Below are 24386 nucleotides of genomic sequence, written 5' to 3'. Positions count from 1 at the left end.
GAACCCAGATAAAAGGGCTCCTCTGTCTCCAAGCTTATCAAGACCGACAGACGCACTCAGATAAGCACCAAAGGACCAAAAACGCATGCGCAGAGGGGAAAAGTTCAAAAGTTCAGTCCTGAGGAAGACCACAATCTTCAGCCTCAGGAGACCACCAGAGACCACCGCGCGACCACCACAGCAAACCACTCATGCCCAGAAGGGTGTGGACCTATTTAGCATGAGAGGCAGGACAAGTGAGGCCAGGGGTTGAATATGCATGGCAAAGTTGTGTAATGTATTGCATATGGAACACCTTTGTGAATAAAGATGTGGGTCAGACTGAGGCTCGGGGCACAAGTTTTTGGAGAGCTATCTCACTTGTGCCGGGCGCTGACAATACATACCCACTTCATAACTACATCAAGTTGTGGAGTCTATTTATTTATTCCACATATCGCTTCAAATTTATAAACAGTCATTGCACTGGGTTGATCACCATATACAAGATTCCACAGTGTAAGAAATCAGGCTGCCTCAAGCCTGCATGGAGGGCAGTGATGGACAGGAGTGGAGCAAATGGAGAATCCTCATGCAAAACAACAGTTTAAGATATCAGAATTGCAGATGTGGGGGAGAGTGTTGAATCAGGATTATACCTACCAGGCTGTTCATGCTGCTACCTAAAGCTAAGTACTTCAAGTCGTGAGGTCTGTTGACACTGTTCCTAAAAATTGGATTGGCAATGTAATTTCAGCATTGAGATCAGGTGCAGTATCAAAACATATATGGCACATGTGGGACTTTGTAGCAGTAAACCTAGAAATGTTTTATAAAGATGAGTGCATGATATTATCTCCTCTATAAAGATGGAGGACTTGAGGTGGAGAGGATCAAGTTATGTACCTTTGGGCACAGGCAGCACTGGGAAGAGAGCTCAGCTTTGTCAAAGCTCTTAGGTCTGTTTGCTTGGTTTAGCAGGAGTTTTACAATGGGCATTTTTATTACCTTTAAGCTAAAGTCTTCTATTTAGCAGCAGAACTAATTAACAGTGTAAGGCCTCCACTTAATGGCTACCAGTCTGCTCATGTGGGTCACAACTGGTTTTACAGGGAGGAGAAGGTGGCTGAAGAGTAGTGGAGTGTCACCAAATTGATCTGAGCCTATTCAGGATGGGAGCCAGAATCCACTGGGCATTTCACTGGGAGGTGCTGACACTTTTCAGGTACCCACATGGTCTGGTATTTGTGATGAGGGCTTGCAAATTAAGAATAATAGGAAAAAAACCAAAAAACATATGACCCCCAGTAAGGACATTGTCCTCATGAAGATAGACCCATGGGAAAGTGATCAATGGAGTAGGAAGAACAGGGAGAAGGCAAGATAATTAGAAATGCATGAAGTCTATTTTGAGAACTCTCAGATACTAAAATTCATCAGTAATCATGAAAAATCTTTGGAATGGGCCATTTGGATATGTTGTTTCAAAACAATGATGCCTAAGAAATTAATGTCAATAAAAAAAAAATAAGGTGAAACAATAAGTTGTACAGAGCATGAGAAATTAACAAAACTGTCCTAACTATAACCTCCTTTTATCCAAAGATCTGGTGTTCTGGAATTTTTCCACTTTAACTCATCAGAAAGGAAAACCCCAGGCCCATACACCCAGCTTTCCCTTTGGGATGGTGAAAAACGCCAGGGTGAATCATTTACTTTGTATAAGAGTGCTAGCACCTGCAGCCCTCCTGACATAAACATTGAGCACTCCCAAAAAGCAGGCCTGGAATTTCTCACTCTTTTCCTAGGGAGAACAGCCTTCAAGCTGCATTACAACTGCCTGTTGGAAGCAATCTTGCAATTTTCAGTGTCAGCTTCCTTAATTTTAAGCTTCAACTGCTTTGCAATTCCTTTTTGTAACCTCCCTTGTTCTGCACCATCAAACATCCCTGCACAATCTTTTGCCGTTAATAGATTTGCAGGCCATCCTGTGCTGTAAGGGAAGACTGACAGCAGCTAAGTACCATGAATGTCTGTGTGATTGAATACAAGTTAGGAAAGATCTGCAAGCCATTTACCCACGTATTTCCACCATACCCTACCAGGGCTTCAGAGAAAAGCCACAGATTAATCACAGCCCCTCTTCATGTCTCTGAAGTCTGAGCTGCACTATTCTTGCCAGAGGCAGGACCGTTTATAAAGATGTCAGCTCAGTCTTCAGCTGTAGCAGCCAGTGGTGCCCTTGACAATCCTCATGGCACTAGGGAAAATCCAGGCTGGTGTGGAACAAAGAGAAATCCAGAACACACTTCACCTTTGCCAAATCCCTTGATACCTTTCAGAGCCACATCCAGCAAGAGGAAAGATTGTTGGTTAGTACAAAGCCAGTGGTATTTCACTCAGTTCTGTCTTTACAATTCTTTATCAGGAGCAATTTTGGAATGTGACTTGATGGAGAACAGACCCGAGCTGTGAATGACAGAGCTTTGTTAGTTTAAATAAAGAGGGAATTTCTTCTTTTAGTTCCTAAACTTGAGACATGATTTAGAAAAGCCCATGCAGTTTTCTGCCCTGTTTTCCATTTTTGTGCCATTCTCCTTGTGAAACATGGAAACAAATCACTCAAGACGGAGGTTAGTGAAGCGATACGCAGAATAAATAAATAGACTCCACAACTTGATGTAGTTATGAAGTGGGTATGTATGTCAGCGCCCGGCACAAGTGAGATAGCTCTCCAAAAACTTGTGCCCCGAGCCTCAGTCTGACCCACATCTTTATTCACAAAGGTGTTCCATATGCAATACATTACACAACTTTGCCATGCATATTCAACCCCTGGCCTCACTTGTCCTGCCTCTCATGCTAAATAGGTCCACACCCTTCTGGGCATGAGTGGTTTGCTGTGGTGGTCGCGCGGTGGTCTCTGGTGGTCTCCTGAGGCTGAAGATTGTGGTCTTCCTCAGGACTGAACTTTTGAACTTTTCCCCTCTGCGCATGCGTTTTTGGTCCTTTGGTGCTTATCTGAGTGCGTCTGTCGGTCTTGATAAGCTTGGAGACAGAGGAGCCCTTTTATCTGGGTTCTTTGCATCTCCTGGTCTTCTCTGGCATTGTCTTTTATTGCAAGAAGCTTCAGAGATTTGCATTTTCCTGTTCCCTTTGTACCATGGCAGAGGTTTCTCAAGTAGAAGGTTAAAATTAATTTATTTTGTTAATTCAAGTAAACTCCAAAAATCTCTATTTCAAATCCAGTTTTGCAAGAGACTGGTGAACTGGTAAAAATACTCTAAACAGCATTTGGGACACACTAAATAAAGAATGAAACCTTCTTTGATCCTTACTGATGTGTACATACCATGTAATTATTATTATCATTGAAAATCCCAACTTCCTCTCTTTGAGCATAATTTCTAAACAGGAAAAAGCTAACCTTCTGTTTGGCAAATAGTTCGTTTCAGAAGAAATGTATTTTTTTCTCTCTTGCTTTCAGTTCTCATATATTTTATTTTTAATACAAATGAAAAAGACAAACAATAGACTATCTAAAAGGAAGGGAAACCACATGTCTGAGACAAACAGAGTCTGCTATGAATAGATAATCTTTGCACTATGAAATAACTCATGTCATACCTACCTACATTTGGACTTTTGCATATTGGGAAAGGAAATGTAGACTTATTTTTGGCACCCACTGCATTGTATATACATAATACAGAAAGCAAAGCTAAAGTTAGAGAGGGAAGAGAAGCCTCCTGTCAATCTGTACAGAGAGGAGGAATCATGTAGGCAGTTGGCCTGGCCCAACAGTAATTTCTAGATGTAATGCAAGGCTGACTTCAAGTATGTGCTTGGCATATAGTGTTCTCTGGTTCAAGTCAGTGCTGACATGGCTTTTTGGGTAAATCTCACATCCTAAACTCTGCTTTTGCAGCTTTTGTTTAGTTAAAGGAAATACTGGTGGAGCAGCACCTGCAGCTCTGTTCCAGGTGTGTGTGGAATTTCTGATGGCTGCCAGGAGCCGCATAGTGAGACTGAAGACTGAGACGCTCCGCTCATCTTTGGGAGGCAGAAATCAGAAAACAGGTAACTGAAAGGTGACTATGAAAAAGGGTTCCTACCAAAGGCAGAACAAACTGTTCGGCATTCCAAAAGTGTTTCATACCTTGCCAGAGTGTGACAGGCAGCCTAATGGAATAACCAACTGGAGAGGCCTTGTGAGGACTGCTGATGTCAATTTGTCAGTATGGGAAGTGTTCATATTGTCACTTCTCATTCATGTTATTTCATCGCAGGCAAGGCTGTAGTCTTGCTGATCCTATTTAACAGCAACTGCTGAAACATCTTGCATGAATGGAAGAGGATATATATGATATAAGATCACTGCCCACAGAGGGCTGGGAAGATGGAAAGGCCTGTCCTTTCTCCACCATCTTCCTAAATTTCTATAATCCAGACCTGACTAGTTTATATGTTCTTTACAGCTAAACAGAAGTCCTGAAATACTTGGGCAAATTCTTGGTTCTTGTATCTACAGACTGTATTAATATCTACCATCTTTTGATCATGTGAAAAATGTGAAAGAAAGTGTGAAAATGTGGTCTTACAGGGTCAAATACCAGACATTTGTAATTGTTTTCTATTCCTTGGGGTTTTTTTTACACCAGTCTATGATTTTGGAAGCCTTATTTTACCAAACTGGCAGCTTACTGTTGGCAGTACTGTGTAAGTGTAAAGAAACCCTGCCAATATTTTCTCGGGCTATTTCCAGGTGGATCTTCTTACTCCATTAGGGCATTATGCTTGCTCATGTTTGTAGAGTCAGACCCTAAAGACATATCTTGTTCCTCGTCTGTCTTTGCTTGCTTCATGTTTGCACTTCTCATGGAACCCAAGTGCGCACCCTACCCAGCTTTGTGCTTTTCCAGAGATTCACAGGTGAAGCTTCAGCTCCATTTGCAGCCCCTCACTCCTGCCACTCAGTTGTGTCCTGCTCTTCATCTGTATCTTCCCAGGTATGGGCCTTGCTCTGTGATTTAACTGGACTGCAGCTCCAGCAAGAGGATAACATATTAAAGCCAGTGTAAAATAATGGGCACCACACGAAATCAAGAAGGTGGGGTCCAATGATCTGAACTGCAGATGGTCACTGGCAGGGAGAAGGAGAGCTGTCATGCTGAAAAGAAGACCCAGAAGTCAGTACATGAGTGAGTTAATGATGTGACACAAAAAAATTAAGGACAGAGTGTATGTAGGAGTGTCCCTCTTGAGACTGAGCTCTCTGAAGTTTTATCTGTGCTTGTGCAGGTATTGGGGTGGGAGCAGTGCTGGATACTAACTGTCAGTAGTTAGATCTATCACCTCATTAATTAACAACATGATACTCTACCAGCATGTGGAACAGGCTCTCTGATTGGGATTAAAAAGTGCAATTGGACTTCACTGAGAATACTATGCATGTCACATGGGAGGGGATGCCTGATTTCACAGTGTGGGAAATAGCAATAATAATGTCAAATGTGAAATAATATGTGGCCATACAATTGTTTCCTTCTGTTAGTCTCCATAGGGATATTTATAGAATCTGGATTCTGGTCCTGAGTGCCTGGATTTCAAGGAGGAGCCCATGCAATCCTTGGACTCCGAGTGGCTGGCTAGATGTCACTGTTGAACAACAGTGCCCATTTGACCAGTTAGTGCTTATAATATGTATTGCAATGGCAGGACTGGGCTTTGCTATTGAATATCTGAGTTGATACTATGGGGCACTGAGTCACTGTCCTCCCCTGTGCTGCTACTGCAAATAAATTCACCAGCTTCCATCTTAATAGCTTGCTTTAGAGCTAGTGCCACACTTCACACTCTATTCTGGACCCTCTCCAACAAATTAATGTTTTTTACTGAGGAAGATGAGTAAAAATGATGAGAGTATCCTTAACTAAGGAGCCATAAAACTCTGATAGAGCAGTAATGTTCCCAGTGAGCCTGAAGGAAATCCAATCAATAGTTATGAGGCTGAAGCTCAATTTACGGCCTGAATTCATCAAGCATAGTCATTCTCCATTTTTGTACAGGATACTTTTGTGGTTTCTGCTGAGCAGAGGAGTATAAAGTCAGCACAAGCTCTCTCTCAACAATTCCCCAAGCTTTGTCATTTAAGATAGCTGACTCTACAGAGATGGTGATCAGGGTCCTATGATCTATTCGAAGGCAAATTTTCATCATATAGGACAGGCTGTACCAACTGTATGTGTTCTGAGAGTCTCAGGCTTGGAATGGTTTCACAAAGAGTAAAAAATAAAGTTATTTTGAATCTCTTTGACACTGCGGTTATTAATTTGCCTGCAAACCACTCCACAGTCAGGAATGGTTCAATAGCCTGTTCTCCAAAAATCCTTTTTACTGCTTTTTGTAGATCTCTTACAATAGAGTTATCTAGATGGAGCCTGGAATAATTCTACATTTCTAAGCTGCCTCTGTGGAAGAAGTTTTCCCATCTGATTCCAGCACAGGTGTGATCTCCTTAAGTTTTGAAATTGGTTTTTAAGGACAAAGTCAGACAATGAAATTTCATCCAAGGGTTTTATTAAAACCTCCATATAAAAAGCCAGACCATTCCAAAGTCTGAAGTAAATGCAAACCTTATGTAGCCATCTCCCACCAGTGGCATAAGCATGAAATAGACAGAAGCTTTTCAAATGAAATGGAAAAGCCTTGGTTTAAGCCATGTCCTGCATCTACATGTCATTCCTGCATACACAGGTTAGCAGTGAAGTGACAGGAGTATTTTGTAAATATACAGTAAGGCCCTAAGTGAAGAGGGCTCTAAATTAACACTTGACCAAAAAAAATTTGTGATACTCATTCAAATATAATTTCTTAAGGGTGCTTTTAAATCCCCAACTCTTACACCATGCACAGATCCATAGACTAAGCATCTGGACCTGCAGATGATCTTCATTGTACAGATTCATTCTTGCTTTGGCTATCTGCCAGTTGGTTTTATGTGAAATACTCCCTGGTATAGCCTCTGCATTTAAAGGATGCCTATAAGTATCTGCACTGGCTGATGGGACAAAAGGAGAAAGAGTACTTTTTTAGAGAAATGTAAGATGTGTAGAGAGTTGAAATGCCCGTGGTGGCTTTTCTGATGGCTCAGGGGGGGCTCTGGGAAGCCAGGGCTGCTGGTGCTTTCCTAGCCCTCTCCCTGCAGCAGGATTTTCCCCTCCTACCAGCAGCTGCAAGGGCAGGAGACAGGAGGGGCTCAGGAAAGCCGGGCTGTTACCTAAGCCAACAGCGACACCCAGAGCTCCAGCAGCGCAGTCAATACCTTCTTACATCTGCAGCCCCGTGTCCATGCTGCCTGGGAAATATTCCAAGGTTTAGCCCTTTTTGCCTTCCTGAATGACTACACTTATTGAGAAGGAAGATATATTTTGCTGTAGTAACTTTATCAATAGCAATCGTGTATACTGTAAATTAGATCAGCCACAGGCACATCTATATTCCAACACCTGCATTCACACAAAGTGGATTATGCTCTTTCATCTCTATCAAAACAGTTAAGATGATGTTAGTTATTTGTAGCTAAGGTTGAGGCAGACAACTTATAAAACCTCCCATTTCTGCTTCCTCACTACTGCAAGAAGTCTCACTGAGACCACACTGCAATTATTTTGGTTAGCTTTTGTTGAATAAATGCACAAACAGACGTGAACAGTACATGCAAGGTCTATGTCAAGATCAAAATAATAGGTGCAGGTCCTGTAACAGTGAACACTGAGTCAGAATTTTATTAAAATGACCCTATACAACCCCTTGAAGACATATACTGAGCAGACAGCGGTAAAATAATTAGAAATTATGAGAGACTTAGGCATTAATGTCTCTAGAAAAATATTTCAACAGAAGCAAGAAAACACCTTAGAATTGATCAGCACATGGGGTGTGCTGAGGACAATCTAAATTACACAGGACAATTACAAAGTACAAGTGTATTTCCCACTCCCAGAATGTAAAAGCTCTGTCATCAGGGTACAGCCTGCACAGCTGCTGAGGTAGTTTCTTGTTTCCTTTCCAAGCTCAGGCTTGCTTCAGATCAAAAGGGAATAGTGGTTCCTCTCTGCAGGGCAGGAGGTAGGTTGAATGAAAAAGCAGCAAAGCTTAGCAAGTAGCAAATGTTGTAGACCGATTATTGTAATTTGACCACCAAGCAGAGAAGTTGGTGTAGGGGAAGGGCATGAATGGAGTCCAAAGTTTGTATGTTTCAGCTGAGGTTAACTGAGAAGAAAACAAACAAATTAAATCTGTGTTACACCAATATAAAGCATAAAGGTGCAAAACTATGTGAAACAGAGCATGAAAAGTTAACAGTGCAGCAAGCACAGAATTAAGTAGTCCAGGAAGCACAATGATCAGGCTTGGCAGTGCCTGAGAGCACTTTTGGTCACTCCTGGACAGTACCATGGGTTTTCTTTGAAAAAAAAAGCCACAAGCATGCTTCTCTAGCTTAAACAGACCATTAAGCAGTACTCCAAAAATCAGGACTAAAGTGCCTGAAGATGCATCCAAAATGTGAAGCATCTGTGATTTATTCAATTCTTCTGAAAATGCATCTTGTAGTCCATTTACACTTTCATAAATCTGCTGGTTGCTTTGTCTCTGTGTTCTGAAGGATTTATACTGAAACAGTAACCATTCTGCATGTCTTTTCAAGGAAAGATGAAGCCATCATCTGTTTATTCCTGCTATGGTACAGTTGGAAATGGGATATTTGCCAGGAACTCACATAGTCAATGTGAGACAGTTGCTATAGGCTGAAGCTCTATACCACTGGTTTTCCTTTGCACTTTTTTTTCCTTCAGAATTTGGCAAGAAAGGTTGTCTAAAAACCAGTCTACATCTTGATAATCTTCAGGCCACCGCAAGTACTGACTTCTTTGTAAGAAGTTTTGAATTGGTTTGTGTTTCTTAAGTTGATACTGAGAAAGTGACCCAACCACTACCATAATGAGGACATCCTTCAGATCGCAGAAGTACCTGCTCTGGGCAAAATTAAAGGCTTCCACACACCACCCATCTTTGAGAAAATGCCTGGTCACAATGCAAATTGTTTTCCTGCTGTTCCAAATGGCATCACGAATATTGTTGATATGTTCTTCCCCGGGCAAGAAATCTCTTTCCTCAAAGCACAAGGTAAATCTGTTTTTATCAAAATACTGTGAATCCAGGTGTTTTAGCAAAGAATTCTGGACCCATTCAAAGTCATTTTTGCTGTAGCACAGATATGCATCATATTTGTATTCACTTTTATCTGCTGCTTGTGGTTGGTTGTCTATCAGTCTTTTTGTGGTGGTTTTATACCAGATGAAACAAATCCCCCGGCAGCGAGTAAAAATGATGACTGCCACCAGAAACACGAGAAGAATGACCGAGAAGAAGATGAATAGTGAGAATCTGAGTGTCTGCTGGAGTTCATCTTCATCACAGCCATTGTATATCATATGTGACAGGGGTACCCCTTCAAAGGGAGTGGGGTACACACAGTACCTGTCAGACTGGGAGCCAGCCAGGGTTACATTGGTTTCATTCAGCCACACTACCAGGCTCTTTAAAGCACAATCACAGACATAATTATTGTGTGTTATATCCAGAATACTCAAGGTCATAAAGACTTCAGGCTCAGGGGAAAACAGCTGGTTTCCAGATAAGTTTAGGTTTGTTAGGCTTTGTGGGAAAAGCCTGGGAGAAAGATGAGACAACAGGTTGGAAGCCAGGTTAAGTATTTTAAGAGATGTTAGACCTCTGAAAATCTCCTGTGGAAGAGCACTAATGTAGTTGTTATTCAGATGTAGAACTTGAAGTTTGGGCAATGCTTCAAACACATCCAAACATAAATCTCTCTCCCACACCAACTGTAACATATTTTCACCTAGATCCATATATACTAACTGATTGTTTTCTATAACATTAGTACTCTTCTCACAGTAAGAGAACTGGTTCTGTTTTAAGAAGATATATTGCAGATCTGGAATTTGGAAAAGAACATACAGGTCACCTAGGTTTGCCAACCGATTTCTTTCTAATTCAAGGTGTGTTGCAGTTATTGCTATGTCATCTACAGACATTAACTTATTGTCACCTAAAAAGGCAGAGGTCAGATGTGGAAAGGAAGGGAGTCTTTTAATAGCATTGTCTCGGAGATCAATTATTTTCAGATTTACTAAATTCCTGAATGAATTGCCACCAATCACCCCAATATGATTTTGCTGTAAATCAATATACATTACACTATGTAGACCCTCAAAAGTATAATCATACAACTCACCCAAAAGGTTACTTGAGAGATTGAGAATTTTTAGGTTGCCCAAGCCAAAAAATGCTTCCCTTTGGATTTGATTTATCTTGTTTTTGAAAAGGTTCAGTGATTCCATATTGCCAAGACTTTGAAAGACTAAAGAATTGAGAGAAAAAATGTAACCCTGTGAAATATCGAAGAACCTAAGATTACTTCTTCCTAGTCCTGCAAAAGTAGAATCATCTGGATTTTTAAAGTTATTAAAGCCAAATCCTGAACCCATTATAGTAGTGCTAAATATTAAAGAACTTATTTGAGTCCCTTCAATGGCTGTGCAGAAATACTGGACTCTCTCTGTGCTCCAGCCACTGTCACTAAGGTCTAGTGAGCTAAATGTAATATTTTTGAAAGGATTGGGGCAATTGGCCCAGGCCACATCTTCTGTCTTGTGCAGATGATTAGAACCGAGGTTAAAAAATAAAAAGTGTTTTCCTTGGAAGCTGGTAAGATTGGTTTGACAGAAGTTGGATATCTTGTTGAGTTTCAGGTTCACACTTTTCAAGGCTGTTAGGTTATAAAATAAGGGATGGGGATGAAGTTTTGTGATTTCATTCATTGAAAGATCCAATTCTTCCAATGACCTCAAATCTTGAAAGTAACATTCTTCCAGGATGGAATCTCCAAGGTAGTTGTGAAACAGACGGAGGACAGTCAGGTTTGGCAAGCCCACAAAAGCATCAAGATCCAGTTGAAGAATCTTATTGCCTCCCAAGTCTAAGATACAAAGGTTTGGCAGGTTCCGGAACGCTCCTTTTCCTATGGTAACGGGATGGACTAACTGGGTTCCGATTTCCAACAGCCACAAGTGCTCCAGCACTGGAAACGAAGTCACTCGTCTGATATAGTTATAAGTCAGGAAAAGCTTCACTGTATCCTTTGGCACAGGTGGAACATCTGTGAGGCTGCAGAAAAAATACATGGAGACCTGGGCTTCTGAGTAGCACCTTCTAGATGCACACACACCACTAGCTAGCGACAGCCCAAAGACAAGGAGGACCTGATGGCACAACATCATGAACCTATGTGAAAAAAAGTGACAACAGTGAGAATTAGTTCTGCAGTTGGCTGTCTTTGCAGTGAGTTTCAGAGCACATTTTAACAGCTGTAGAACAGAGGACTAATGTCACCCTAAAAATGTCTTGTGATTTGGGATTTATCCTTTCTCTGAAGTCTAACAAGCATCACCTGATAGGCTGTTTGGTGAACATGCATCCCAAAAAGATGTGAGGACCTCCTACAACCTAAAAAGTAACTCTCCTTTATGTTCCTTAAAACCCCACCAGGTAAGAGTAAAAATCTTGGCCTAGCTATTTAATCTGCACCATGGAACTGGTAGTGCTAGTGTATTAGCTTAACTCCTTAATTAGTTTTTCCAAAAAGGCTAAAACACTTTGGATTGTTCAAGTAAAGTGCAGCCATGTAGTCATCTCAACAGAGCAGGCAAATTCTGCTGTTTCCCTGAGTGCTCTCCTTGTCACCTGTTTGGAATTCAGATTGTTACCACACAGAGGTGCCTAAAAGCCATGAGTTCTTAAGAAGGGGAACCTCTTTTGGGGCTCCTCGAGCCTCAGATTAACCTGACAGTGTGAAATTGTTTTGGAAATTGGTGTAAAATAGTTTAGAAAGTATAGGCAGGAGCAAGACTAACAGTGATGGAACAAAACAAAACAAAAAAAAAAGCAGTAGCCTGAAACTGTGCTGCAAGATTTAATGTTTTATGAAAAACTACATTTCCCAAACTGTAAATTCCTAAATTATACAAAAAGGTGCATAGCACAATTTATGCAGCTTACCGATGAATCCATTTATTCCCAAACTCTATTTTTCTTGCATTATGCCCTCTGTCTGCCTGTCACCCTTTTTATCTGAGACAAAAACCTCTTCAGAGCAAGGAAGGTCTTTTTTATTGAGCATGGTAAAGAACAGAGCAAATTATTGGCCCTGAAGTGGTTGCTTGTGTAGTGTAGTTTTAAAAAAAACTCCTAACCTTCTAACTAAGATTGCAACCATCTGCCTCTGCTTTTAGCCAAGCATTTATTGAAATGAAATGATGACTCAATGGGTGATTTTTTGTGTCCTCCAGCACAATCTGCTTAAATATTGGTAAACGTGAATTCTTGTGGAAACAAACCCCCATCTTATGTCTGCAAAGTAGATCTCCTTCAGAGTGTAAAACAGTGGGGCTTTGAATGATTACTGCTCTGATTTGAGCACACCTCTCTCTTTAAAGGACAAGTACAAAACTCCATCCAGAATACTGCACTATTAAATTAAATTAAAATTATGCTTATTGCTGCCATACAATGGGATTCCTGGGAAATCAAAGTATGTCAGTAGAAGTCACTACAACATTCCCACCGCAAAAAACAAAGGAAAGATCTAGCCAATTTTTAGAGACTATCTGCTCCATAGAAAGTACAAGGATACTACAGTACAATCCAGTCCCATAACTGACATGATCCCACTGTATCAAATATTTTTGGTGATGTTCTCCAAGTCACCTGATTATATTAAAACCTTCACTTGTAGCAGCTTTGACTGCTGGAACAAGGCTGTGAATTTTCACCCTCGAGGCTCAAACACTAAGTGGGAAACCCACATAGCTTGCAACTTAAAATAGTGATCTTGTCATTTTTAAGACAATCTCATGTGCTTGAGACAAGCTCTGATCATTGAAAGTAAAAGAGATTAGGGATCTATGATAAGAGTTGATGTCTGAAGTCCTGGCATTCAAACTTCATTCATGTTTTGTCTCACTAAGGAATTTAGAATGTGCTGCAAAGGAAATCAAATTGCAGGCAACGAGCATCAAAATTCTTTTTTATTGAGCATAGTAACTAACAGAGCAATTTATTAGCTCTAAAGAGGTTGTCTGTATACTGCACTTTAAAATAACAATGAAAAAATTTTAACTTCTTCTATAGAAAATAATTCCAAGTACTAAAAAATAATTGCACCTACTAACCTCTTTTTTTGACTTAGCATGCACTTTTAAAGGGGACTTTATAGGCAGCAAACTATATAATGTTTGTTGTGACTACAAAATATTGTAGGTTATTAAGAAAAAGACACAGCTAAACATACAGCAGGTCATTCAAGATCTTGTTTACTTTTTCACTTTTCACTTTACTGGAACCATGAAAACAAGAAAACACCAAATTACCCTTTTAATATTTGATAACTATTATACCGCTTCTTCTTGACACCTTGATATAAGGTGTTTAGCACAAATAGTTTTAAATTACATTTATGTTTCAGACATTTACATTTTCATCCCAGGTTAGATGGATGCTTTTAAAGTTTGGGCAGAATCACAGCATCATCAAAAGCAGAGACAAAGAGAAAATACTTTAAAAGTCAATATTTAACAGATAAGTGTACAATAGACAGCTAGAAAAAGCTCAGAATGTTTAGAGTGCAAGAATTAGAAAATTTTGGTTTTAAATTCTAAAATGTAGTTTTATTTTTATTATGAGAATACAAGAAAATGGGGGAATATTTTTAGAGATTTTTCTTTTACATTGACCTGCTTTTCCACATTTTTGTGAGCTAAAAAACCATCTAACAATCTTTTAACAGTTGTTACACTCCAACTTTGCTCTGGTTTAGTGTCAAGCAAGATTTCACTTGTAAACTCTTTGTTCCCTTTCTGCCTAAGTTATTACCTTCTTCCCTGAATCCATGAGCAGCAGAGGGATGCTGGCAGTGAGAAATGCCTCTTACTGCTCTCATGAAGACAACAAAGATTTGTAATTTATCAGAATCCCATCATGTAGCAGTTTATGCAACACTTCACCACTGTACATTAGCATGCACAACCTTTTTGGAAGAATATCCTTCCTCCAAAATGAAGATCATCCATAAGGGACATGGAGATGAAGGGATGTGTAAAGTCTCAATTCATAGAATCATAGAGTCACAGAATCTTTAAGGTTGGAAAAGACCACCAAGATCACCGAGTCCAACATTTGACCAAACACCACCATGCCAACTAAACCTTAGCAATAATTGCCAGGTCCACCTGTTTCTTGAACACTTCCAGGGATGGTGACTCCACCACTTCACTGGGCTGCCTCATTCAGTGTTTAGACAACCTGTCAGTGAAAAAATTCTTACTGATGTCCAACCTGAACCTCCCTGGTGGAGCTTGAGTCTATATCCTCTTGTCCTGACAATTACTGAAAATTTTCATCATTGAAAACGGGAGTACTGAAGTTCAGAGAACCAGCGTCCAGCATGTGAGATTCTGTTTCCTTCTACTGCACTGATGTCAGAAAGGGTAAGTAGTAAAGGGAAGGGGAAAAGTGGGAAGGCTTTTGGAACTGATCTTCCCTATTGTACTCAATGTTTTAAAACCTGATTTTGCTAACCTGGTTTCAAACCACAGCAAAGGAGGATGGGAATTGGCAGTACCTGAGAGTGGATGCTGTAGCAGTGCCTGTGTATCTCAGCACCTCTGTGTTGGCCTGAGGACATCCAGAGGAACTGTCAGTAAGCGGGGCCTGGAGTAAAGCTGAAAAGGAGGGCTCACACTGTCTCTTTTTGTTATTCATGGCTGAGCAGCAACTCTCTTATGGAAATTTAGAAAGCACTTGTTGCTGCTCTTTCCACACCCCCAACAAAAATGTGCTGGAAAAGTTGCTGTGCAATTGCTGTCTAAACCCCATGAAAATTCACCTGAATAGATAAAGATGTCTCAATCTGCTTCTTCAGATCTTGGGCACCTTCCAGCCATCCAAAGGAGTCTCCCTTGTGCAGTCTTCACTTTATATTCCCAGGTCAAAATTCTGTAGGGAAATGAGAATCATTCCTACTTCTTGGAGAAAGTGCAGAACAAAATACATTGTCTGATGCTTTAGTATCATTCATATTTTCCTCACTCATGGAAAAAATTATGATTATCTTTCCCAGAGGCTGGTGATATTCACTGACTGTGAAGGACTATTTGTATTTGGTGGTTAGTAAAATTTCTCAGGAAAAAAACCCACAAGGACCTTCAAAGAGCATCCTTTTTATTTTAATCTAACAGAAAGCCTACTGACAATGAATTTGTAATATTTATTTAGGTAATAAAAAGATCTTGAAAGATATATTGCAAAGCAGGAAGCTTTTGTTCTTAGACTGGTCAGATAAAGGCCCACTGCTATTGTGAAAATTGGTGTTGCTGCAGTTATCTGATTAGATAAAATCTACTTACTGAAACAAAAATAAAGCTCCAAGCTTTTGACTGGGCTTTAGGCCATCACAATATATGCATTTGTGCTCATAAAAAGTTGTGCAGTGTAAACACACTTCTTATCATGGAGCCCCTCTAGTCAATTGAGATCTAAAATAGAAACTATTTCATTCATCAGACGATGGATGAGTGTGCCCATCCCACCCCCTCAGTTTCTCCCTTAGGTTGCCAGGATGCTTAAATCAAATATAGCATGTTTCCTATTAAAATCAGGAAGCATCTTACAAGGTAATTGAGCACTGTGACAGCTCCTATCATTGATGGAGAAAAGCATAAGGCAGTAAGGCATTTAATGACCTGGCAGAGCAGAAGGACCATAAAAGCCAGAACTTGTTTGGGTGTAATGATCTACTTCCTGTTTCCCTGCCCAGAATGGTCCCAACACTGGGCACTGATCCATGAGCCAGCCCCAGGCAGCCTAGCTCTGCTGTGTGTGTCACAGGACAGCATGAAGGCAGAAAGAGCTTCAGCTGGGCCTCAAAGAGGACCAACAACCAGTCTTCCAGCTCCTAAGGAAATAAGGCTTTAGTGAGGACAGCGAAGATTCGTTTGGATGTTTGGGTTTTTTTTGTTTGGTGGGGCTTTTTTGGTTTTCCAAAGTTTTTGATACTGTTGTTTGCCAGCAGTGACACTCATTCTAGGCTGCACAAACCACCTGTGGGCAGTCACAGTCACCACTTAGGAATTCTTACCTCACAACTTGCACCCATGTTTTCCTCATTCTTTGAAAGCTGTCATGTGAGAACTGCCTGGTCTACACCAGAAGTCACCCTGAGGGAAAAAAGTCTCCTTCCTGTTAGTGTCCCTTCTCTCTTTGCTATAACTTTGTTTTTCAGAAACTGGATTTAGCCCATGGACACAATGTTCTTTTTTTGTGCTTGGGGATAATTAGAAGTAGGCAGGATTTAAGCTCTCACCTAGAAAAGATCAAAGTGATAATAGGAAAAGAGTCTTAGGAATGACAGTCAAGTTTTTAAGTTACAAGAAGCCAGCTTTCAGCCAGTCCTTTAGGAAGCAGTGAATTCTTGACAAAGTGGAGAAGCAGCATTCAGACTGTAACTCCTGGGGTCACAAGCAGAGTTCTGTACAGAGCTCTGTACAGTTCACCTTTTTATAAAGCTCATCAGTTCTGTCATGTCTGTGAAACAGCTGCGAGGCATAAAACAGTGGTAATTGTTTGGTAGCCTGAAGTCAGCAAAGATGAGTAACGGTGATCAGCGAGAGGGGGAATGGCATGGTTACCACTCCTGCACTTCTGGGACCAAAACTGGGCACATTTTTCATTAGAGAACTATTAAAAAAGTATGGGAACTGATTCCTGAATATGTGGAGCCAAATGGAACAAATTATAAAAGAGATGTTTGCTTTTGCAAATATTTTTTTTGCACATGCATTTTAAAAAAGCAATCAAAAGATAACAAGCTGCAAATGTCCAGTGACAAAAGGACCATAAATATAATATAAAGAGAGATAAAATCTGCCCAGCTTTTAGGTGAAATCAGAAACCTGCTCCAGACTTTCCTGGAATCGAGATGTTTGAATTTATTTTAAGTAGGATTTAGATCTGAATGAATTTGAGTTTGCTCTTGGTGATGGAGGAGAAAAATGTGAAAATTGCACTCACTACTACAGCTGACAAAACTCTGTACTGTCGAACCTGTGATGCAATGATGACCTACCAAGTGAAGAAGGTAGAAAAGAAGTTGGTAGCCTTCCTGAAACCATTCCTGTGGGAGGCTTTTGGTGAGGGAGCTGTTCCATCGATTCCCAGCATGGCAGGAGCATCCTAGGGCTCACCTGCATATATATCCCAGTTCAATTGCTTATCCGCTGATTATCCTTACACAAGATAGTCCCAACCCAGCCAGGAAGAACAGGTGTCCCACAGGCTGAGCAGATGAAGGGCATGTAGAGTGAAAGCAGGAGACTGAATGACACACTCCATGCAGTGCATCTAGAAGAACACGCACATTTTTTCTGAATCCATAAAGACCTACAGTCAGACACCAACGGACTGCCAAAACAGAAATCTCCATGCAGGTTATATTTTAAATTCTCTCCCTACTCAGCTTTTTCCAGAGAGAAAGTCAGCTATGTCTTTCTTTAGCATATTGATCTGTCAAGTAAAACAGCTACAGTCAGTATTCTCTTCACAATGCAACACCAAGCGCTTTTCTCACACTCATATCCACTAAATGTGCAAGCATTGGTTATTTTGGACAGGAGGCACTCTCCTCTTTTGTTATAGCTCTTCCAACTGAGTGAATAATGTTCAAGATTCTCTGAATTAAATATGTGTTTCAGCCTAATGAGGGGTTGGGGGATTCTTTGTATGGGGCCGTGGGAGGGAAGGGAGAAGATCTGCTCTGGGCTGCTTCCATGTTCTCATTGTGCATGTGTTCAACCCAGAAACCATCCTTAGAGAACACTGTGGGCATCCTTCTAGCCCTGTCCTCTAGTTCCTGTTTTTCACCACCTTACTCAGCTTCCGAAAGTTCTTGCATAATGGCACAGCATCACAAGGAAGCTGGAGACAGCCAAAATTAGCCTGTTGCCAGTCAAGAGGAAGACATTCTCATTCATGCTCAGGCAGAGATCTGATGGACTGAACTCTCCCATGACCCAGGTGAATGCTCCCAGCTGTAAGTCATGGAATTAAAGAAATACACCAACAGTTCCCTGCTCCATTTTACAACACTGCTGTGCTTTATGCTAGGTTGGAGCTAGAAGCCTGCCTACCTGACAACACCTATGCCATGTGCTAGCCAGGTTAGATGCTGGCCAGTCAGCCCTGCCAGACTGGGACACTGCTGGGTGTCTGCAAAAGCAAAACACTTTGTGCTCAAGTTCTCAAGTACAAAAGTCCAGGGTGGAACTGGTGAAATCCCACAAACTGGACTCTTCAAAGACCAGGTGCAGATGCAGCCCTGTCTTATTAAGCCCCACCTCCAACACCTTCCTGCCTCTTAGGGACCTTGTACCCCACAGATCTATTTTTCCCCATTAAAAAAAAAAAAAAAAAAGTGTAGTAATCCTTGTCCGCCTCGGGGCGAGAAAGCGAATGACTGCTAAGTTACATTGTGCTCTGAAAAATGCGAAGTGAAACCCTGCTGCCAAAGATTCTCCTAAGGGGTGGAAAACCTTATTTCTTGGCGGCAAAAAGGGACAATGGAAAGAGGGGCGGTCGAGGGTGGGAAGAAAGGGTGAAGACTGACCCTTGGAATGCCGTGGGCTGTGACGGACCCGCGTAGGGCTGTCGTTCTCTCCCGCAGCCCGGTCCCGTGTCCCGGCGCCACCGCCAGCGCTCCGGGGCGGAGCGGCCTCGCACGGAAGCCCAGCCGGGAAGAGCCGCCTTGTTACCTGCCTTGTTCCCCGTTCCCCGCGTTGTTCCCGCATACAAACCGGGCGGCTGGAGCGGGAGAGCGTCCTCCACCTGCCGGGAATGGCTGGGGCGCGGGTCTGGCGGGGGAAGCGCCGCCCCGGGGAGAGCGGCAAGAAGTGGTGTGCTGAGCTGCTCACTCACGCAGGGCGAGAGGCACCAAAGGGCCGAGCCAGGGAGCGGGGGTGCCGCAAGGGTAAAGACTAGAGGAAAGCAGTGATTATGTGGATATGGAACGGGAAAAAAATATTTTAAAAGGCAGAATCATCGGGGAAGAAGCACTGGAAGGTAAATTCCCCAGCAGAATGGAAATCCTCCCTGGCTTTCCAAGATCGGCTGCTGGATACCGAACTCTAGGGCCCCAATAAAAGAAGGAAGTGAAGTGTTGGAACAGCTCCACAAGAGGGTCACAAAGATTCTTAGAGGACTGGAGCATCTCTCCTGTGCAGACAGGCTGAGACAGCTGGAGTTGTTCAGCCTGGAGAAGAGAAGGCTCCAGGGAGACCTCAGAGCACCTTCCAGTACTTAAAGGGTGCCCACAAGAGGGCGGGAGAAGGTCTTTTTACAAAGGATGTAGCGACAGGACGAGGGTTAATGGCTTTAAACTGACCGAATTTAGATTAGGTTTGGATTAGATGTTGGGAAGAAATTCTTCACTGTGAGGGTGATGAGGCACTGGAACAGGTTTCCCAGAGAAGTTGCTGATGCCCCTTCAAGGCCATCCACAGGGCTTTAAATAACCTGGGGATAGGGCTTTAAACAAGCTGATCTTGTGGAAGGTGTCCCTGCCCATGCAAGGGGGTTGAAACTGGATGATCTTTACAGTCCCTTGCAACCCAAACCATTCCATGATTCCATCAGAGAGTGTCAGGCCAGGGAAAACCAGACTGAGGGGTGCAGCCAGAGACAGGAGACAGCTTTTATGGGCTTTGCTGCATTTTAATCCATAGGAGATGATAAGACTGACTTATCTCAGTCAAAGAAACATTAACATTTCTGTTTGCTAGCTACTTGGTGCTTGAGCTATTTCTTCTGCTCTTTTTTCAGGTGGAAAGAGCCAGCACATCTGTCTCTTACCTCCAGTACAGCTGTCTCTCTGATCTGCACTTAATCTGACCCAAGATAACTGTAAGCAGGTGATCCTCCACTCATATTATTATCCTGTTTCTAATGGCCATTACATTCCATTTCCTACATTACCTTATACTAAGTGGAATATTTAGGCTTCCTAAAGAAGTTAGGACTGAATGATATATCTATAACTGAAGTGATTTATTTGCCTGTTACTGTAATTCTTAGAGAGCAATCCAGGCATGAAAAGGGGACATAAAAGAGAGGATAGGGTAACTTTTATTTTTAAAAATTATAGTAATTTAGGTTTTCATGTTACATTTAGATAAAATTTCTGGAAATTGATGTTATTTGAAAAAGTGACCATCTCTGAGCTAACTCTTGAGCTCACTTTTGCATGGCCATATCCACAGGAGAGAGCTGGGGATTCAGTAACATTGTATGGGAGACATGGATAAAGCACTGGATCTACATCTTGTTAACCAAAGCATCACCTAATCTGGACAGCTGGAAATGCAGCACTGAGGGCCATGTTTTAAGATTATTAAATAAAATAAGTCTCAACTCTCTTGGGGTTGCATAAGTTTCAACTTGTTTTGGAATTAAGTGCCTAAGGCTGCTTGTGCTCACAAGTCACACCAAGTTGTGGACCCTTCTCCTGTCCAGATTGCTCCTTCTGGAGCCCTCCTCTTTGTGAACTCTGCTTCTGTCCATGATGTCCCCTGGTCTCCCACCAGACAATTAGAATATCTACACAGGAAATTCTTACTCTTTCTTGGTTAAGCTGTTCTGCTTTCTATGGAATCAACTGGGCCAGAGATGACACCCAAGTACCTATTTTCAAACTAATCTGTGTTATGTACCTTTAATTACTTATATTTATGTCACTCCTGTATTAAGTATTTATAAGTGATTGCATACCATAAAACCTAGGCCTCCAGGGACATTGCAACTACAAAAGGCATGCAAAGGGGAGCACTTCATGTAATTTCATTACATTGGCTTACAATCACTTAATTCAGTATTTGCTTTTATTTCTTTAAACTGAATTTCACTTCATTATAAGTTCATCCCAGTCCAGTTGTTTCACTTTGTTCTCTGACTTGGAGATTGTATTTCCTTTCATATAAGAAAATTCTTCATTTCATGAAAGGAAATGAAATCTTGCTATTTCAATCCATTTGGCAACATTTGGTCCATTTTCCTGCACTTGAAATCTTGAAATGAGAGAAGAAAGTGTAACAAACACTCAGGAAAGGAGATAGAATGAAATAAAATGCAATTGAAAAAAAAAAAAAAAGAAAATTCAAAAACGGAGTGACTAAAACCAAATGGATTGCAGTGAAATGAGGTGCAGTGAACAAAACCAGAATTTTGCAGAATTATACTTACTGAATTCCTGAAATGAAATCAAACAAAAAGACAAGAGATGAAATTAATGAAATAAAATGCTTAAAGAAAAGGACAATTTTGCAACAAAGTGAAAACAATAAAAGCCAATAGGATTATAGGACTGACAGACAGTGGCCCAAAGTGTGCCACTGCCTTCTAAAATAGTGAACATGGTAGGACTTCTCCCAGCTCAAAGCTGCCAATACCTAAATTTCTGGCTGCCTCTGAAGCACCAAACACCACGTCTGAGCTGACCCTGAGACACTGGGGGAATTAAGTTTTTTTCCCATGGAAAATGACCACTGTTTGCATCCAGTCACACTGGCGGACAGTGGGGTGCTGCCTCCAAAATTCACAAATGACACAGCATGCCTCCCAGAAAATAGCTGCCACTAACTAGGACTCTGGCTGCCTTTGGAGCCCCAAATGCCATCTCTGAGCTGACTCTGAGACACTGGGGGCTGAGTATTGTGTTCCTTTGAAAAGGGGCCGGTTATCATCCAGGCATTGGAAATCCAGGGAGATGGACAGAACCTTGCCGAATTAATCCTCATTTAATTCTCAAATATTCATTTCCTCTCAATAAATGAATAATTTCTATCAATTAAATGTAATAAAATCTTGAATTCAGAAAAGAAAGTGCAACAAACTCTGTTCAAAGGAGATATGATATTACAAAATACAGGGGAAAGAAAGAAAGAAAAATAAAATTTGTAAATGGAATGACTACAACCTAATGTATTGGGATGAAATGACCTGCAGTGAAAATGACCAAAACTGTTTAAAATTATACTTTATGTAATTCCAAAATCATGGAATGAGGTCAAATGAAGAGACAGGAGAAAAAATTGATGAAAATAAATTATTAAAAATATAGAAAATTGTAAATCAAAGTGAAAACAATAAAATGGAATAGGATGATATCAAGTGTAGGTAAGTGGACCAAGCCTTGCCAAATTTATCCCGACTGAACTCACAAGATTTTGTTTCCTTTTGTGAAATTAAATTTTGAAATCAGAGAAGAAAGTGTAACACTCTGGAATGATGATATGATAAAATAAAATGCAATTGAAATATAAAAAAATATATTTCAATAAAATTTCAGCTTCATTCAATATAATCAAAATAATCCATGATGGTGACTATGTCATAGTTTTCCTGCTGCATGCACTAATTAGTACATTAGTGCACTAATGCACTTCATCTGGGCTGCTGATTTCACTCCTCACTCTGGCTTACCCTCCTTGGGCTTGTTTCTGGACAGCCTTGCATCCCCTTCCCCCTTCAAACCTAATTTAAAGTCCTCTCAGTCAGCCTCCACATGGGCTAGAATTCTCTTGCCCTTGTTAGTTAGATGGAACCCAGCTGGCTGCAGCAGGCCACGTGTCATAAATGTTGCCCCATGATCAAAGAACGCAAAGTTCTGCCCAAGGCAGCAGCCCTTAATCCACTTGTTGATCATGTGGGTTCTCATGTTCCTTTCATCATTTGTCCATGCAACTGAAAGGACTGAAGAGAACACTACCTGTGATCCTGCCCCATCAACCAATCAACCCAGAGCCTTGAAGACCCTTTTAATTGCCCCGGTTCTCTTTTCAATCTTGTCACTGCAGGCCTGGAGTATCAGCAGTGGATGATAATCAGAGGGCTGAATCAGCTTAGGGAGTCTCCTTCTGATATCCCACAGCCAGGCCCCAGGAAGGCGGCAGACCTCCCTGTGGGATGGGTTTGGTCAACATACAGGGCCCTCTGTTCCTCTCAGAAGGGAGTCACCCACTATGACTGCCCTTTTCTTTTTAATGCTAGAGGTGCTGATCCATCTGACAGACAAAGTGCAATTGGGAGGCTCTTTGGGCAGGTTATTTTCTTTGATGGCACCTGGCTGACCCTCTGGATCCAGTGCCTCATACCTACTCTGAAGTGGCACCTGAGTAGGTGATGGGGTCAGAGGAATTTTTATTAACTCCCCAAGTAGGAACTCATTTCCTCTCCCTTTCATCTACTAGGTCTCCTCCTTCTGCCTGGTGGTAAGCAGTATGGGAGTCCTCTGACTCCTGGGGGGCTTCTTTCAGGAATGAAAGGGTGAAAATCCACCAGTCTATTTCCCTTTAACTTTCCCTAATATTCCTAAGTCTTTCTACTTTCTCCTTAAGCTTGGCCACCAGACAGAGGCGATCATTCACCGACCTGCATCACATGTGGGCATCTTTTGCATTGTCCCCTGGTGCTATTGACAGCCTCAAACACTCCTTACAGCTAGGGGTCTGGACAGACACAGCCTTCTTGAGGAGCGCTGTTTGGGTTGGTACATTTTTACTAGCTATGGCTTTTAATCATTTGGAGACCATTGCTGAAAAAAAAAAAAACAAAAACCCCACAAAACCAAATAAGTGAACAAAATCCCAACACAAAATAAAAACCCCACAACCAGGAGTATGACTGCCACCCAGCCTGCTTACCTTGCCTGTGTACACCACTGTGCCATGCCCTTGTTTGCCCACTCCTGGCTGCTACCCTCCCTAGAGCCTTCTTTAAAGCACCTCTGATGGCCAGAGGAAGCCCCTCCTGAGCCTGAGTGGCCAGCGAGAGGGAAAGGGGACCACCTGGTCAGATCCCTTTTGAAAGCACCTCAGATGACATGGATTGGAATGAAATGAGGTGCAGAGAAAATATAAGACCTTGCAATAATTGTACTCGTAGAAATCTTGAAATCAGGGAATGAAGTACATTGAAGAGACAGGATCAGTAACTGATGAAATTGTGTTACTGCACCTCTCTGGTTGCCTGGGATATATTATACTTCCATAAAATCAGGTGACAGATCTGGCACTAAAACAGTCCTAAGGCCAAAGAAAATGGGACCTCAAAGACAAGTAATTCTGCTAAATTTGGAATAATAAACAAAACACAGGGAATTGAAGAAAGCCAAATATAGGAAAAGTCCTATACAATTATTTGAGGACACATGGGATATTAGA

The 24386-nt window shown here is 41.5% G+C and overlaps 1 protein-coding gene across 1 annotated transcript; it reads right to left on the bottom strand.

Moving 5' to 3' along the window:
* Window positions 1-8506: 8506 nt before the first annotated feature.
* Window positions 8507-11565, bottom strand: TLR5 (toll like receptor 5). Its single transcript, XM_068182972.1, has one exon. It carries the CDS (start codon window positions 11343-11345, stop codon window positions 8766-8768), a length of 2580 nt encoding a protein of 859 aa, XP_068039073.1. The 5' UTR covers window positions 11346-11565; the 3' UTR covers window positions 8507-8765.
* Window positions 11566-24386: the final 12821 nt, after the last annotated feature.

Source organism: Anomalospiza imberbis, chromosome 3, assembly GCF_031753505.1.
Source record: "Anomalospiza imberbis isolate Cuckoo-Finch-1a 21T00152 chromosome 3, ASM3175350v1, whole genome shotgun sequence".
In the NCBI taxonomy this organism is placed as follows: domain Eukaryota; kingdom Metazoa; phylum Chordata; class Aves; order Passeriformes; family Viduidae; genus Anomalospiza; species Anomalospiza imberbis.
This window is presented reverse-complemented; position numbering and strand designations above follow the sequence as displayed.